The sequence below is a fragment of the Laccaria bicolor genome, genomic scaffold, assembly GCF_000143565.1.
Source record: "Laccaria bicolor S238N-H82 LACBIscaffold_30 genomic scaffold, whole genome shotgun sequence".
NCBI lineage: Eukaryota > Fungi > Basidiomycota > Agaricomycetes > Agaricales > Hydnangiaceae > Laccaria > Laccaria bicolor.
This window is the reverse complement of record NW_001889901.1, coordinates 108,433-119,978: the sequence shown is the minus strand read 5'-3', so window position 1 is coordinate 119,978 and position 11,546 is coordinate 108,433. Positions and strand designations below refer to the sequence as shown.

General features: G+C 47.9%; 5 protein-coding genes across 5 annotated transcripts; 3 read left to right on the top strand and 2 right to left on the bottom strand.

Annotated features, from left to right (window-relative positions):
* Positions 1-1,617: 1,617 nt before the first annotated feature.
* On the top strand, positions 1,618-2,859 carry LACBIDRAFT_330884 (uncharacterized protein; the record flags this gene model as incomplete). The annotated part of the gene is made up of 1 exon (XM_001885293.1): positions 1,618-2,859. The coding sequence occupies one exon, from the start codon at positions 1,618-1,620 to the stop codon at positions 2,857-2,859; it is 1,242 nt and encodes a 413-aa protein (XP_001885328.1).
* A 388-nt stretch (positions 2,860-3,247) lies between these two features.
* LACBIDRAFT_330883 (uncharacterized protein) lies at positions 3,248-6,289 on the top strand (the record flags this gene model as incomplete). The annotated part of the gene is made up of 9 exons (XM_001885292.1): positions 3,248-3,850; positions 3,909-3,951; positions 4,072-4,170; positions 4,216-4,291; positions 4,602-5,509; positions 5,571-5,882; positions 5,941-6,039; positions 6,098-6,163; positions 6,231-6,289. 9 exons carry the CDS (start codon positions 3,248-3,250, stop codon positions 6,287-6,289), a joined length of 2,265 nt encoding a protein of 754 aa, XP_001885327.1.
* An 857-nt stretch (positions 6,290-7,146) lies between these two features.
* LACBIDRAFT_330882 (uncharacterized protein) lies at positions 7,147-8,544 on the bottom strand (the record flags this gene model as incomplete). Its single annotated transcript, XM_001885197.1, has 6 exons — positions 7,147-7,166; positions 7,302-7,416; positions 7,471-7,910; positions 7,973-8,074; positions 8,131-8,406; positions 8,466-8,544. 6 exons carry the CDS (start codon positions 8,542-8,544, stop codon positions 7,147-7,149), a joined length of 1,032 nt encoding a protein of 343 aa, XP_001885232.1.
* Positions 8,545-8,912: 368 nt separating this feature from the next.
* On the bottom strand, positions 8,913-10,066 carry LACBIDRAFT_330881 (uncharacterized protein; the record flags this gene model as incomplete). Its single annotated transcript, XM_001885196.1, has 7 exons — positions 8,913-8,979; positions 9,026-9,107; positions 9,275-9,351; positions 9,491-9,584; positions 9,659-9,689; positions 9,791-9,851; positions 9,984-10,066. The coding sequence occupies 7 exons, from the start codon at positions 10,064-10,066 to the stop codon at positions 8,913-8,915; spliced, it is 495 nt and encodes a 164-aa protein (XP_001885231.1).
* Positions 10,067-10,785: 719 nt separating this feature from the next.
* Positions 10,786-11,079, top strand: LACBIDRAFT_149337 (uncharacterized protein; the record flags this gene model as incomplete). Its single annotated transcript, XM_001885291.1, has 1 exon — positions 10,786-11,079. A coding segment is annotated over one exon (294 nt), but the record flags the coding sequence as incomplete, so codon positions are not given.
* Between the last annotated feature and the right edge of the window lie 467 nt (positions 11,080-11,546).

Here is an 11,546-nt window from a genome sequence, read left to right as displayed (position 1 = left end):
CTGGGTGGCCTCCAGATAATGGTCATTAGCCAGAACGGGGAAGATCACTAATTGTTTGTTGATCAACAAGGGTCCAAGTGGTCCACATCGTCCTTTGTCAAGTTGCGGCCGTATTGTAAGAATGACTCAGTTTTGATTCTCCGGCCGCTAAGTGTGACCCCATCAGGTAACAATTGTTACAAAGGAGTCGCCATGAGGCGTCGAATGCAAGGAATGGCCAAGCCATATGAGTACCATTTGGCCACTTGGTGCTATAGCAACACCACAAATGCTGCGGCATTAAGGCAGGACAACGCTGATCTGCCTTTCGAACGACGGCCTCACTCAAGAAGTTCTGAGAGAAAAAAATTCAGACCAACTATCCACAACAAGGGAGCGTGCACTTACTTGCCCCATTCTTTTTACAATCTTGTCAAGCCTCGTAATAGTTCCCTCGACTCCCTTGGATGTCAAGGGGAGAACGTTTCAAGCTCTCCTCCCTCCTACATATACCACATTCAGAATCCTCTCCAGCCTCGGTTTCTTGGCTTCTTCCGTATGGTGGGTCGAAACGATAAACAAAGACAGTCAGAATAGATAGAGTCGTTCATCTGGATCATGACGACGAATGTAATCGGGATAAGACAGTAACAGAGGATTGGCCAGGATACGCCGCCGGAGAGATGGATTCGTCAACGTGCTGAATTCCTCAATGACACTCAGCTCCCAAAGGGGCCGACCAGCGGAAAGACAAGAAGGAGAGAAAAAGCTCCTCGATAATCCGGAGGTTTGGCAGCCCTCACCCTGAGGAGGACGCTGCGACGGATTGGCCACAGGTAAAACTCGGAGTTCAAAGCAGGACTGCAAAAACCTGGGGCTACATTAGATACATGACGACAAAAGCAATAAGATTAAACAAGGTTTACCTATCGCTGCCCATATGTCAAGAACGATATGCGCGCCTGATCATCGGTGAACTCGCGAATGGTTCCCTTAGAGTTTCCGATCGTGCGCCTGAAATGCATGCACATTTAGGGAAAAGAGAGCACCGGCAGATGTCAGCGCGACCGTACATCGACCTATTGCCAACATCAAACCTCTTCTCGAAATGGAGATTTCAAGGAGATTCCGCACCTTTGTCTGTGGGTCCTAAACTCGAGAAACCGGCTTTTAGTCATCCGCCTGCTGCATAAACTCTCTGAGATTCGTATGTTCGACGCCAACCTCCAGTATAAGATTCAACAAAAGAGTCGCAAAGGTCCAACGGAGTGATGAATGGCAGACACCAAACGCACAAGGCATTTGTCCTGTTGAGCATTTGTGAGCATGTTAACATTTGTTCATCAGGTTAGGCTCACCAACTGTTTGAAATTGCATCTCAATTTGTAGAACTGTGCATGGCAAGTAACTGGGATTGAGTCGGGACTTGGGAACAAAGAGTTGCGTCCAAGTTGCGTCCTATCGTTTCATCGGTTTTTGCTTGGTTCTGTATGGCAAAAGCCTTGTGCATTGTGAACCGACTAATTACTACCCCTTACCTAAACTTCCATGAACTAGGCCTTAGCTCACGGCAAATAGGCGAGGGATGGGTCAAGATGTGAAGCGGAATGTATGTCGAGTACTCGGGGTAAGAACTTAATGATTGTATCCACTCAGAGATGGTTTGAAGTAACAGAATTCACAAGGAACGTACCAACTTATCACGGAGCATGCGCTCGTCCAGGACTCCGTGCTTTACTTTCAGTACGCTTTACCTCTCAGAATCGTCGAAAACTGCTCATGAAGGCTAGATATGCTAGCCCATCGGTGCCGTTGGTCAAGGCGCAAGAAGTTAGCTTGCTGTTGCCTCCGACAGCTCCCAGGCCAGCTGCACCACCTAGGTTGGCCCGCTACTCTGAAGCTGAGGCTGCTCTGAGGAGTAGTTTTCAGCGCTGTCAAGATGAACCCTCTCCTCAAGATTTGCAAATCCGTGCCCTCAAAGCCGCCACAGCTATCCTCAACAGCCGCGCTGAGGATGTGCGAAGTGACCTAGTGAGGCTCCGAGACCTCCTTTCCAATCGTGCAACAGACCCGCCTCTCTGCGAAGCTCTTCAGCGTGACCGATGGATGCAAGAGCGCTGGGAGGTTGTCATCACTTCACAATCAAAGACTGTGTCGCAGCACCTAACATCTCTCGGTCAGTCCCCTGATCTCGATTTCCCTGAAGACAACGTTGGCAATCATTCCAAGGAAGACAATAATCTCTTGAGGTACTTTGAGATTTCACAGAGGCCTAGCCCTCTGCGTACGCGTCGTCGTCGTCACGGTCCACGTTCTCTGCTCGACAAACCTACCTTTCCTCGAAGACATAAACATTCAACACTCCTTCCACTTGTCTTAAAGCCTCGGGATCATGACTTGAGATGTCTTAAACCCGAACCCCTCACGCCCTTGCCTATCCGACATAAGGACAAACCAGCTTCACCGCCCCCACTTGCATCGACCCGATGCCACAGTCGTAACAATAGTCTCGGAACAGCCGTTATCTACAAGGCCGACGACCACGACCCTTCCGAGGATCTTCTCTCAAAGGTTGAAGGTTCAATTCCTGACTACGCCGTCGACCTCATCGCAGCTTTCGACGCGGACCGCGACGTCGTGTTGCGAACCATCTACCCCACGAATCCAGTTGAAGCGGAAGCACATCCACCCCCATTGCGAAAATTCCCTTCCAATTGGCGTGTTTCCCTGCGATCCATCCCTGAAGGTTTGGTCGCTTGGTCCAAAAGAACACCACTTCCCAGCAATGACAGTGGTGAGAATTTTGAATCAGAGGCCCCAATTGCCGACAAGACGGTACTTTCCCGCGTGAAGCGCAGGCTGTCCGGGATCATATCGTAGTTATCTACCCTGGCCTTGGAATGGACAAGTACGATCGACGGACATCAACTGACCTTGACGTGAGCACTTATGACCTACCCTTACACTATCAATTTTCATCGCTATTGATACTTGCTAAAACTTTTGAGATGGACATCAGGATTACCTATTACTCGCTGCAGGTTAAGGCTCGTTTCTACGATCGGCAGAATATATAATTCATTACCATGATTGCATCGTCGACAAAAGATTTGCGCGCTTGTTTCGTCGGACGCAATTGCAACCAGGCCAACTATTTCCAAAGTTCAGGGCTCCATCTTTCGAGTCATGTCAAACATGACATTCAACGATCTTCGAGTTGTGCACACGGTATAAGTACAGCGGTTCATTTTCCTCATCCACACCTACTATGAATGTCTTCCGCCCTTCAACAAGTCCTCCACCACTCGACCTGCCACGCAAACTCACCTTGCCATCTGGTGAATCGTTTAACCATTGTTCTCTCAAGCATTTCTCGAACAAGGGCAGCTATCACTCCCATGCACGATATATTCATTTTTATGAAATCGCTCACCTTGGTCCCCCATCTTTTTACGAAAAAAAGGGGCACACAACAGTTGGATACGGTTTCATTGGCGACATTTATTGGGACTTAGGAGCCGACCCCGCTCAACTGTTTATACGACGTAAAGATGAATGGGTGCTTTGGTCGGCACCCCAGCCGCCGACCCATCCTATCTTCTCGGATCGTTGTCTCTGGGGAACGACGGACCCGTCACTCGATCCTCAAGGTCGATTCGGTTTCGGCTGGTTTCGTCTCGATACTCTACTCAGCAGGGGCATCCTTCTCATTAATTTTTCACATGACTTCTCCTCGCTGACGAAAGACATTACAAAAGCCCTTCGTAATAACGGAGGTGAGGGTGCTCAACTCTGGGCCGATCCACAGACGCAAAAATGGACATCTTGGAGTTTTTTGGAGGGGGGAGGATGGGAAGATCATGGCAGGTCGGTATACACCAATACCTGTTTATCACATGCTAATAATACTATACCCTTCAGTTTTGCAGTCTAGTCCCCTCCCCGTGAATAATCGGCCCTCAACTTCGCAATGTAGGTCCTTTTTGTATTTCTTACTTCCGAGTTAATCGGTCATAATTTAACGCCAGCCCCAGCAGATAATATATCTTCGTCAACGGTGGGTGACTTAATGAAGCAAGTCAAATTATGTAGGCTATATGAAGGCTCCCTCGAGTTTGATCCTTACATTTATTCCAGATAAGAATTTGTGGATCGACGCCGAGAGAGGACGGAAAGAACTCGAAATAAGGCGTGCGTCTTCGCTAATAGTTTTCAATACTACTGCTCTAATTCAAGTCCTTTTCTCGCCTTTCGCTAGTGCGAAACGAAAAGATCGCAAGAATACAAGACTACAGAATGCACGACGAAAAGTGTGCGTTCAAAATTTTGCTTCTTCACGTTATCAAACTCAACTGGCATGCTTTTTTTAAGTCACGAATGCCGAACAGGAATGGAAAAAGTTGGCCATTTTCTTTCCTGGCGCTAGCAAGTAGAATATTGTAAATGGATAACAAATGCAAAACAAATGACCATATTTTGTAATCGTTTATCTCACTTGATCTGAATTGAAAGGCTCACGACGCGCGCGACCCCTCGTTGCCGCTATCACCTCGTGGTCTCTCTTCGTTTAAACAGCGTACGTTGAACGTTGTCAGTTGAAGCTCCTTGTTGGCTCCTTGAAGTCAACTCGTCGTCACGTCCGTGACTCCTGGTCACAGACTTGTTTTCGATCGCTACCGACATCATCCCCTATCAACCCAAGTTTTGTCTCAGTGCATTCGCATAAAATGGCTGAGAAAATCGACAATGTCTCGCATGGCTGGGTCTCCAACTCCTCAGCCTGAGACAGGTAGAGCCGGTCCTAGCCTGCTAAACCCCGACTCCTGGAGAAATAATGCAAATCAAACCCCATATTGGTTGAAGAGCTTCTTCACGACACACTTCATCTCCGACAAGGCAGACCCTGACATCTATGCGTACGACCTGTCGCCCTCGAATGGTCGCAGTGGCCGACTTAAAAATTCCTCGAAATCAGATCGCCGCGTTTACTTCAACACCATGCGCGGCTATGGTCCACCAGAAAATGACATCGGGCTTCCCGGTGATATTTATTGGGACTTGACGGCGTTTGATAGGTATGTGCTATGGACGCGCAACCGTGAAAAATGGGTTGTATGGAATTGGTCGGATACAAAGCCGACCAAAACGCAGTTTGAACTCGTTAGCCACCCCTTTGTGAAGGGCCGTTATTTATGGGGGACACCATCCCTCAAATTGGGCTGGCGCCAGCCGAGTTGGTTAAGGGACAACTGCCATGGCATGTCGCATTCTGATCATCAGGATCCGCACATGCTGCTCAAGGATATTCTTGTTGAAGAAGGGAGTGCACCAGAGGGCCGGGTGTCTGCGTTAAATCAAGTTAGGATGAACATTGAGGAAAATCGACGTAGAGTGTTGCTAGAAAACGCTTCTAAGAAAAGGAAACTTGTTCATCATCCGCCGCCAGAAGACCAATCTCCTCCGCGAGCAGATCAAGCGCCCTCACTCAAACCAAAAAAACGGCTACAAACTCATCAACAATTCCCCTCAGGTTCGCATTCGAACTTTCGCAGCTTCCGTGATCTCGTTCCTAACAACGTCATATTCTACAGATAGCGATTCATCCTGGACGCCGACTGTTGGTGCAAAGCGGCGAAGAACAAGCGGTGTACAAGTACAAACCGCGACCCCTAGAAGAAAGATATTGTCCACTCCCATTTCCGCGTCTGTTTCACGAACTAGTAGTAGTTCCGAGTCGGCGCAAGAACCCCAGAACACTCGGGGCAATGAGGATCGAAGTACCAGTCAGTCATCGCGCGCCTCTTCGCCACGTGCAGCGCGGCCTTCAAGTACACCTCCAACCAGTCCTTCTCGTCAGACCGCACCGGAATGTGCTGTAGCCGATCTGGATCTTGATGATTTAAGTGAGCACGATCTTTCTTTTCGTGTATGTTTGAATTTGAATTGATTTGGACAATGCAGTCGACGCTGCTTGCGCAAGGACTAAGAAAGCATTAAAAGAAATGATGCAGTTGGAAAGAAAGCAATTGAAAAAGGCAGTGTTGGCTTATTCGGAACGAAGTGGGTTTCCTTTTTTTTTCTCTTTACATGCTGCATTTAGTAATACTCACGTCGACAGATAAACGCGAAGCTGAGGAAAAGGTGAAAAAAGCTGAGGAAGACGCGAAAAAAGCTCGAGCGGAAGGTTGGTTTTCTTTTTCTGTTTTCTGTCTTTTTCTGTTGTATGATGCTCAAATTTTTCTATTTGGTAGCTGCGGCAGCAAAGGAAAGATTGGGACAAATCCATGGCCTGTCAGCCAATAAAATTTAACAGCTGAAGTCGGGTTGGTATCTTGACATTTGAATCGGAGAGTTGCCGTTTCTAAAGAGAATTAGGGCCGACCAAAAAGAAAAATTTCCTCAATGAGGAGATCACCTAAGTAGAAACATTAACACTGGGGAGAAGTAACGTACTATCTACATCAAACCGTCTCGGCTTTCTCCTTCTTCCCAACGAAAGAACAGAAAATTTTACAGCCGTTTTCATAACGATAGGCCAAAAGTTCAAAATTACAGATACAGTCGGACCTCGAATTCTAATCATGTCCACGAAAATCAGCATATATTTCAGGGATGACGAGCACGATAGATTTACAGTTATACTAAATAGAGTCATCATCCGACAACTTACACGTCCAATTTTAGATTCCGCCTGTATGTGTATTTGGTCGAGATTAGGCCTATCGTTATGAAAACGGCTGTAAATAGGTACCATAACTTGACAAATAAACTGCGGCCCTCAGACGACTACAACTCGATTTATCTAAAGAAAACATGGTTTCGACCAAATGAAAGCAATGAATCATACATTTCTTCTCCCCAGTGCCGATATTTTTGCCCCTCCTTACATAAAACAAAAAAGAAACATTTTCATGTCTGATGTTAGGGCGACATTTGACTCAAAGGATTTAGGTATAGCCTTTTGAATGAATCAAACGTAACGCAGCCCGCCTAGCTCAATCGGATAGAGCGTCAGACTCTTATGCAGGGCTGCAATTCAACAAAGTTGATCTGAAGGCTGCGAGTTCGACCCTCGCGGTGGGCTATGAAGATATTAGGCGTAAATTTTTTTACTTTTTGTTCTTATTTCTGAATAAGAAGCATCTTGGAATGGGCGGTTCAGCGGATTTAGGAGTGGACAGAATAGACTTGAGTGGTATACAAGTATTACACAGATGTACATGTACAAAAAACAGCTCGAACAGCAGCACCACCCAACCAACCTCAACAAGACTAAGTAAACCCATCCACCAACCACTCCACAATCTTATGTGTCAACCCACCCACCTCACCCTCTCCCGGCGTCCCAAAGAAAAAGTCGAAATACGGATCATCATGCACCCCTCCTTCCTGCAGTACAAACTCATACCCCCTCGTCTTCTTCCCTTCCAAATGAATCTTCCCAAAACTCACTATATCATCCCTATCCACCTCTTTATCTCCCGCGCTCACCAACAGCCTATCAACTACGCCATTAAGACCATCGAACCACCCCGAAGGAGCTTTGAGCGGCTCGACGTACGCCCGTTGAGATGACGGTGTATAGCAGCCGATGACATGTTCTCCGAGCCCAGGTGAGTTTGAGATGTCGTGTGGTGTGTTTTCGACAAGGGAGGGGGCGGTGTTGGTGAAGTTTACCCAGGGAGACATTAAGTATACGCCGGCGAGTGGGGCGGGGAGAGGGCTGTTTATGATCCGTGGTGGAGACTCGGAGGAGTCGGTGAGGGGGAGAGGGTGGAGGAGGATGGAGAGTAAGCCGAGAACGAGGTTGCCGCCTGCGGAGTCGCCTATGATGTGGATGTTGCTTGGATGTGTACCTGTTGAGATGAGGTGGTCGAGTGCTGTGCAGGCTTGGTGGAGTTGCGTTGGGTAGGTTGCTTCTGGGTAAAGCGCTGTCGGGTTCGGTGAATGGGGGAAAGGGTACAGGTAAGTGGGAATAGAACGGAAGACGTACAGTAGTTCAAAACAGCAAACCCAACTTCTAACTCGAGTTTGAGTTGGACGTATCGCCAGAAATCGAGCATGAATATGGGGAGAGCAGCAAAGTAGCCGCCGCCTATACTTCCTCGTCATTAGCAACCGTCCGCACTTAAGTATTCGAGGGAAACGCACCAGGAAAGAACAGCACAACCCTCTTGGTCCTCTTCGGCCCAATCCACATAATCTTCGCATCACCTATGAGCTCTTCAATCATCTCAGGGAGGGCATGTTTCTTGCACCACTTTGTGTAGGTATTGGTAGAGGTGCCGCTGATGTATTGTCTTTGAGGGAGGGAGACGCGATACTTTATGAATCGGATGATGGTAAGGGATGTGTCTCGCCGGATGGATCGGGCTGGACGGCGGATGCGGAGAAGGAAGAGGAGGATGGTCCAGAGTATGACGAGAGCTGTTGGAGAAGTGATTTAGAAGTGTATATGATTGGAAAGATAGGGAGAGGTGACGTACGGAGTTGGAGGAAGATGAAGATGAGGTGGATATGTTCGTAGAGTGAAATCGAGGCGTACTTTCCATGTGGGTTTGCCATTGTGGCAGGTGAAGAGCGTACTGTGCACGCTTTTAGCGCTCTATAGATCCGTTTTTGTCACTGGAAAGCCCGTCATGCTTGTTGGACATCTTCAAGCAATACTATCGGGGGCCGGCGTCGTCGAGGACGATTGAAACTCTTGTTGTGGTTGTGTCCAACTCCTGACAAACACTACATGATAACCATTCCTCCTCTCCTCCCTCCTCCGCAAACTATCCTCCATGTGTCCGCTCTCTCAGCGGTAGAGGCCGCTATACACCTACAAGCACCAACCCACCAGAGATCTAGCATGCACACTTGAAGTTCCCTCCTGGCAGCCCAACAAAAAAAAATTGAACGGACGGCGCACTCATTCCTTAATCCTCAGCCTAACTTTCTTGCGAAGTTTCCCTAGGCCTCTCCTGACCTCCCCTCTCCCAACTACCGTTCCAAATGCTAGTTATATGTGTCCACAAGCCATTTCTTCTCCCAACGAACGCACAACCCCATAAATTTCCATCTCTGGACTCCATGAAGGATCCCTCTGACCGTTGGCGCCCTATCATGGTTGATTCCGGCCTTATCTGGGATTTTAGGAGCATCCGAATAACCACGGACCGCATTCAGGATCTCAGCTTATGTTCAGTTCCTGATAGCTCCACGCTGACACTCGCACTATAGCTGTATGCCCACCCTCTGCCCCTCAACCTTTGTGCTGGTTCTCCATCAAGAGGGGTTCTTTACGGATTACCTTTGACTTTCGCTCGCTCGATGAGCTCGACTTGGATCGTAAGATTACGCTTGCCACTGGCAAAATAACGCTTGAAGCTATTTTTAGATGGATTACACGAGTATGTCGGTGGATGCAGGCTTCAGGCAATCATGCCCGGAGGGCTATCGATCCATATCACATTGAGAACCCACATCCATGTTATGTTATGGTCCCCCCACCCTCAGAGCCACCGACTCTCGATACTCGGCGAAGCTGATGTCTGTCTCCAGTACGTCGGATGTGCCTTCCTGCGTCAGTAAAGCCACCACAAGCAATATGCCGACGCCGTCTGCCAGGGAAGAAAGAGAGACGCAACTAAATACCGAATTTGGGCGGGTGGGCGAAGTTGATGTACAAACTCACGCCAGTACCCTGACTGCGTCTCTCGCTGACACTGATATCACCTCAAGCACTATAACGATGCCGCCTGGGGACGAGATGGAAACGACTCGGACTCTGGAAGTCATGTTTGGTGAAGTTGATACGCAAACTCACCCCAATACCACCTCCACTCTGCCGCCCGCCGTGGCCGAAGTCACCACAAGCACCACACTGCCTAAAGATGACTGAGGAGGGCCTACTATAGATGTTATCAGATGTGGGTAGACCGGCGACTCAGAAGTTGATGACGTGCACCTGACATTGAAACCGAGACTCCGGCACACTAGCATAAGGTATTCAAATTCACCACCTGAAATTGACCAGCTCGGGTCTTTTGCAGACTTCCTCCGTGGTCGCGGATTCCAGCACAAGCATGAAGCGCTGCGTCATCGCGAACCTTGGCTCCCCAATTTCTATTTTGCACCCTAATTTGCTAACGTTGAACCCCTACGAAACACCATAGCCGCTATACACCATACCCAGTGACTTTACATCACGATCCCTCAACTAGTATGACTTTCGTTGGTCAGTCCATACAAGACCAGAGGCGAGCCAGTTCTATTCATTTGACGTTATGCGCTTACTTGTAGTACCTAAGGTGCACGCTATCTAAAGTGGTCCGTACTGAGATTATCTCTAACCACGTTCAAAAATAGATCAGATTTCTACATACTTTGTAAGTACTACGGCCGATTGCGCAGAAACTTTGGATTTACTAAACGTCTTTCTCGTCATTTGACCTTCATCGATCCCCAGATAACGGTTTTTTGGCATCTCAAATGATGCCGTGAAGACTATCACTTTTAAGAAGTTCTGGACCAGACGCTTGGTAGCCTTGCTGACAACAGATGGATCCTGCGGATATATAATCGCGAAGGGTGAGACTTGTCAGCGTCGATTCGATTGTCTTGCATCTTGGTGAATATCACCTTTCCCCCTAGGCCCTTAAACTTGTCACTAATATGTACCATATTAAGCTCTGGGTCCTCGTACTTTAAAAATACACCACACCATTCTATCAACTGCTGATAATTTCGTGCGTTGGGTGCAAACTTCAGACTCCAGAGTAGTAAAGAATTCACTGCTGACTTGGCGTCTTCATAGGAATCATGTCTTACACAGTGGAGATTTCTATCTTCTACCGCGAATCCGCCCCCGAGTTTTTCAACATTGTAGAAAGAGGCGTTTGGCACTACGCGAACGGCGGAACGTGGACTCAAGCAGCGGGAAAAGAAATCTTAACGATGGGCGGTAGCGGCACATCCGGCGGCCTTCGATTTAAGAACGCATCGGGCAATGCGTTTTTCCTCGTCGTTGGAGTACATAACTACTCACTTTGGCTCGACGTTCTTCCGAATATCGAGGACAAGGACACAACCGTCGCGCTGCTTCCGACGTATTATCAGCCAGGAACCAGGGCTGGAATCACCTTAGTTCAAAGTATCACAAAATTTGATACGACGGGGAGGAAGATAGAGTTTAAGAAAGTCAATGAAGAGGGAAGAAAGATTACTTGTTCCTTGATTATCTCTTAATTTTTTTGGAGTGGGACAAATTCTTGTTGTGATGAATCATATAAGCATTTGAGCTAAGTGTCAATATCTCTCTTCAACTGCTCGCTATGCGGATTGTAAAACACAGCGGTGCTATCCATTGCATCACCCTAGACTATGCACAGGGTCTTCTGAAGTGATTACGTTGCACTGGTGTTGTATAACCTTCTAGTTCATGCTATATAGGCGCGCACTTGAGTACGATGAGCCGAGAATCCCATTGTCCGATGTGGAATGCGCGCTAACATGTCCGTAAGTTGCCGAGGTGAACTTGAGGTGAACAGTCTAAGTATCTGGCCTTTTTACCGAGAGTGATG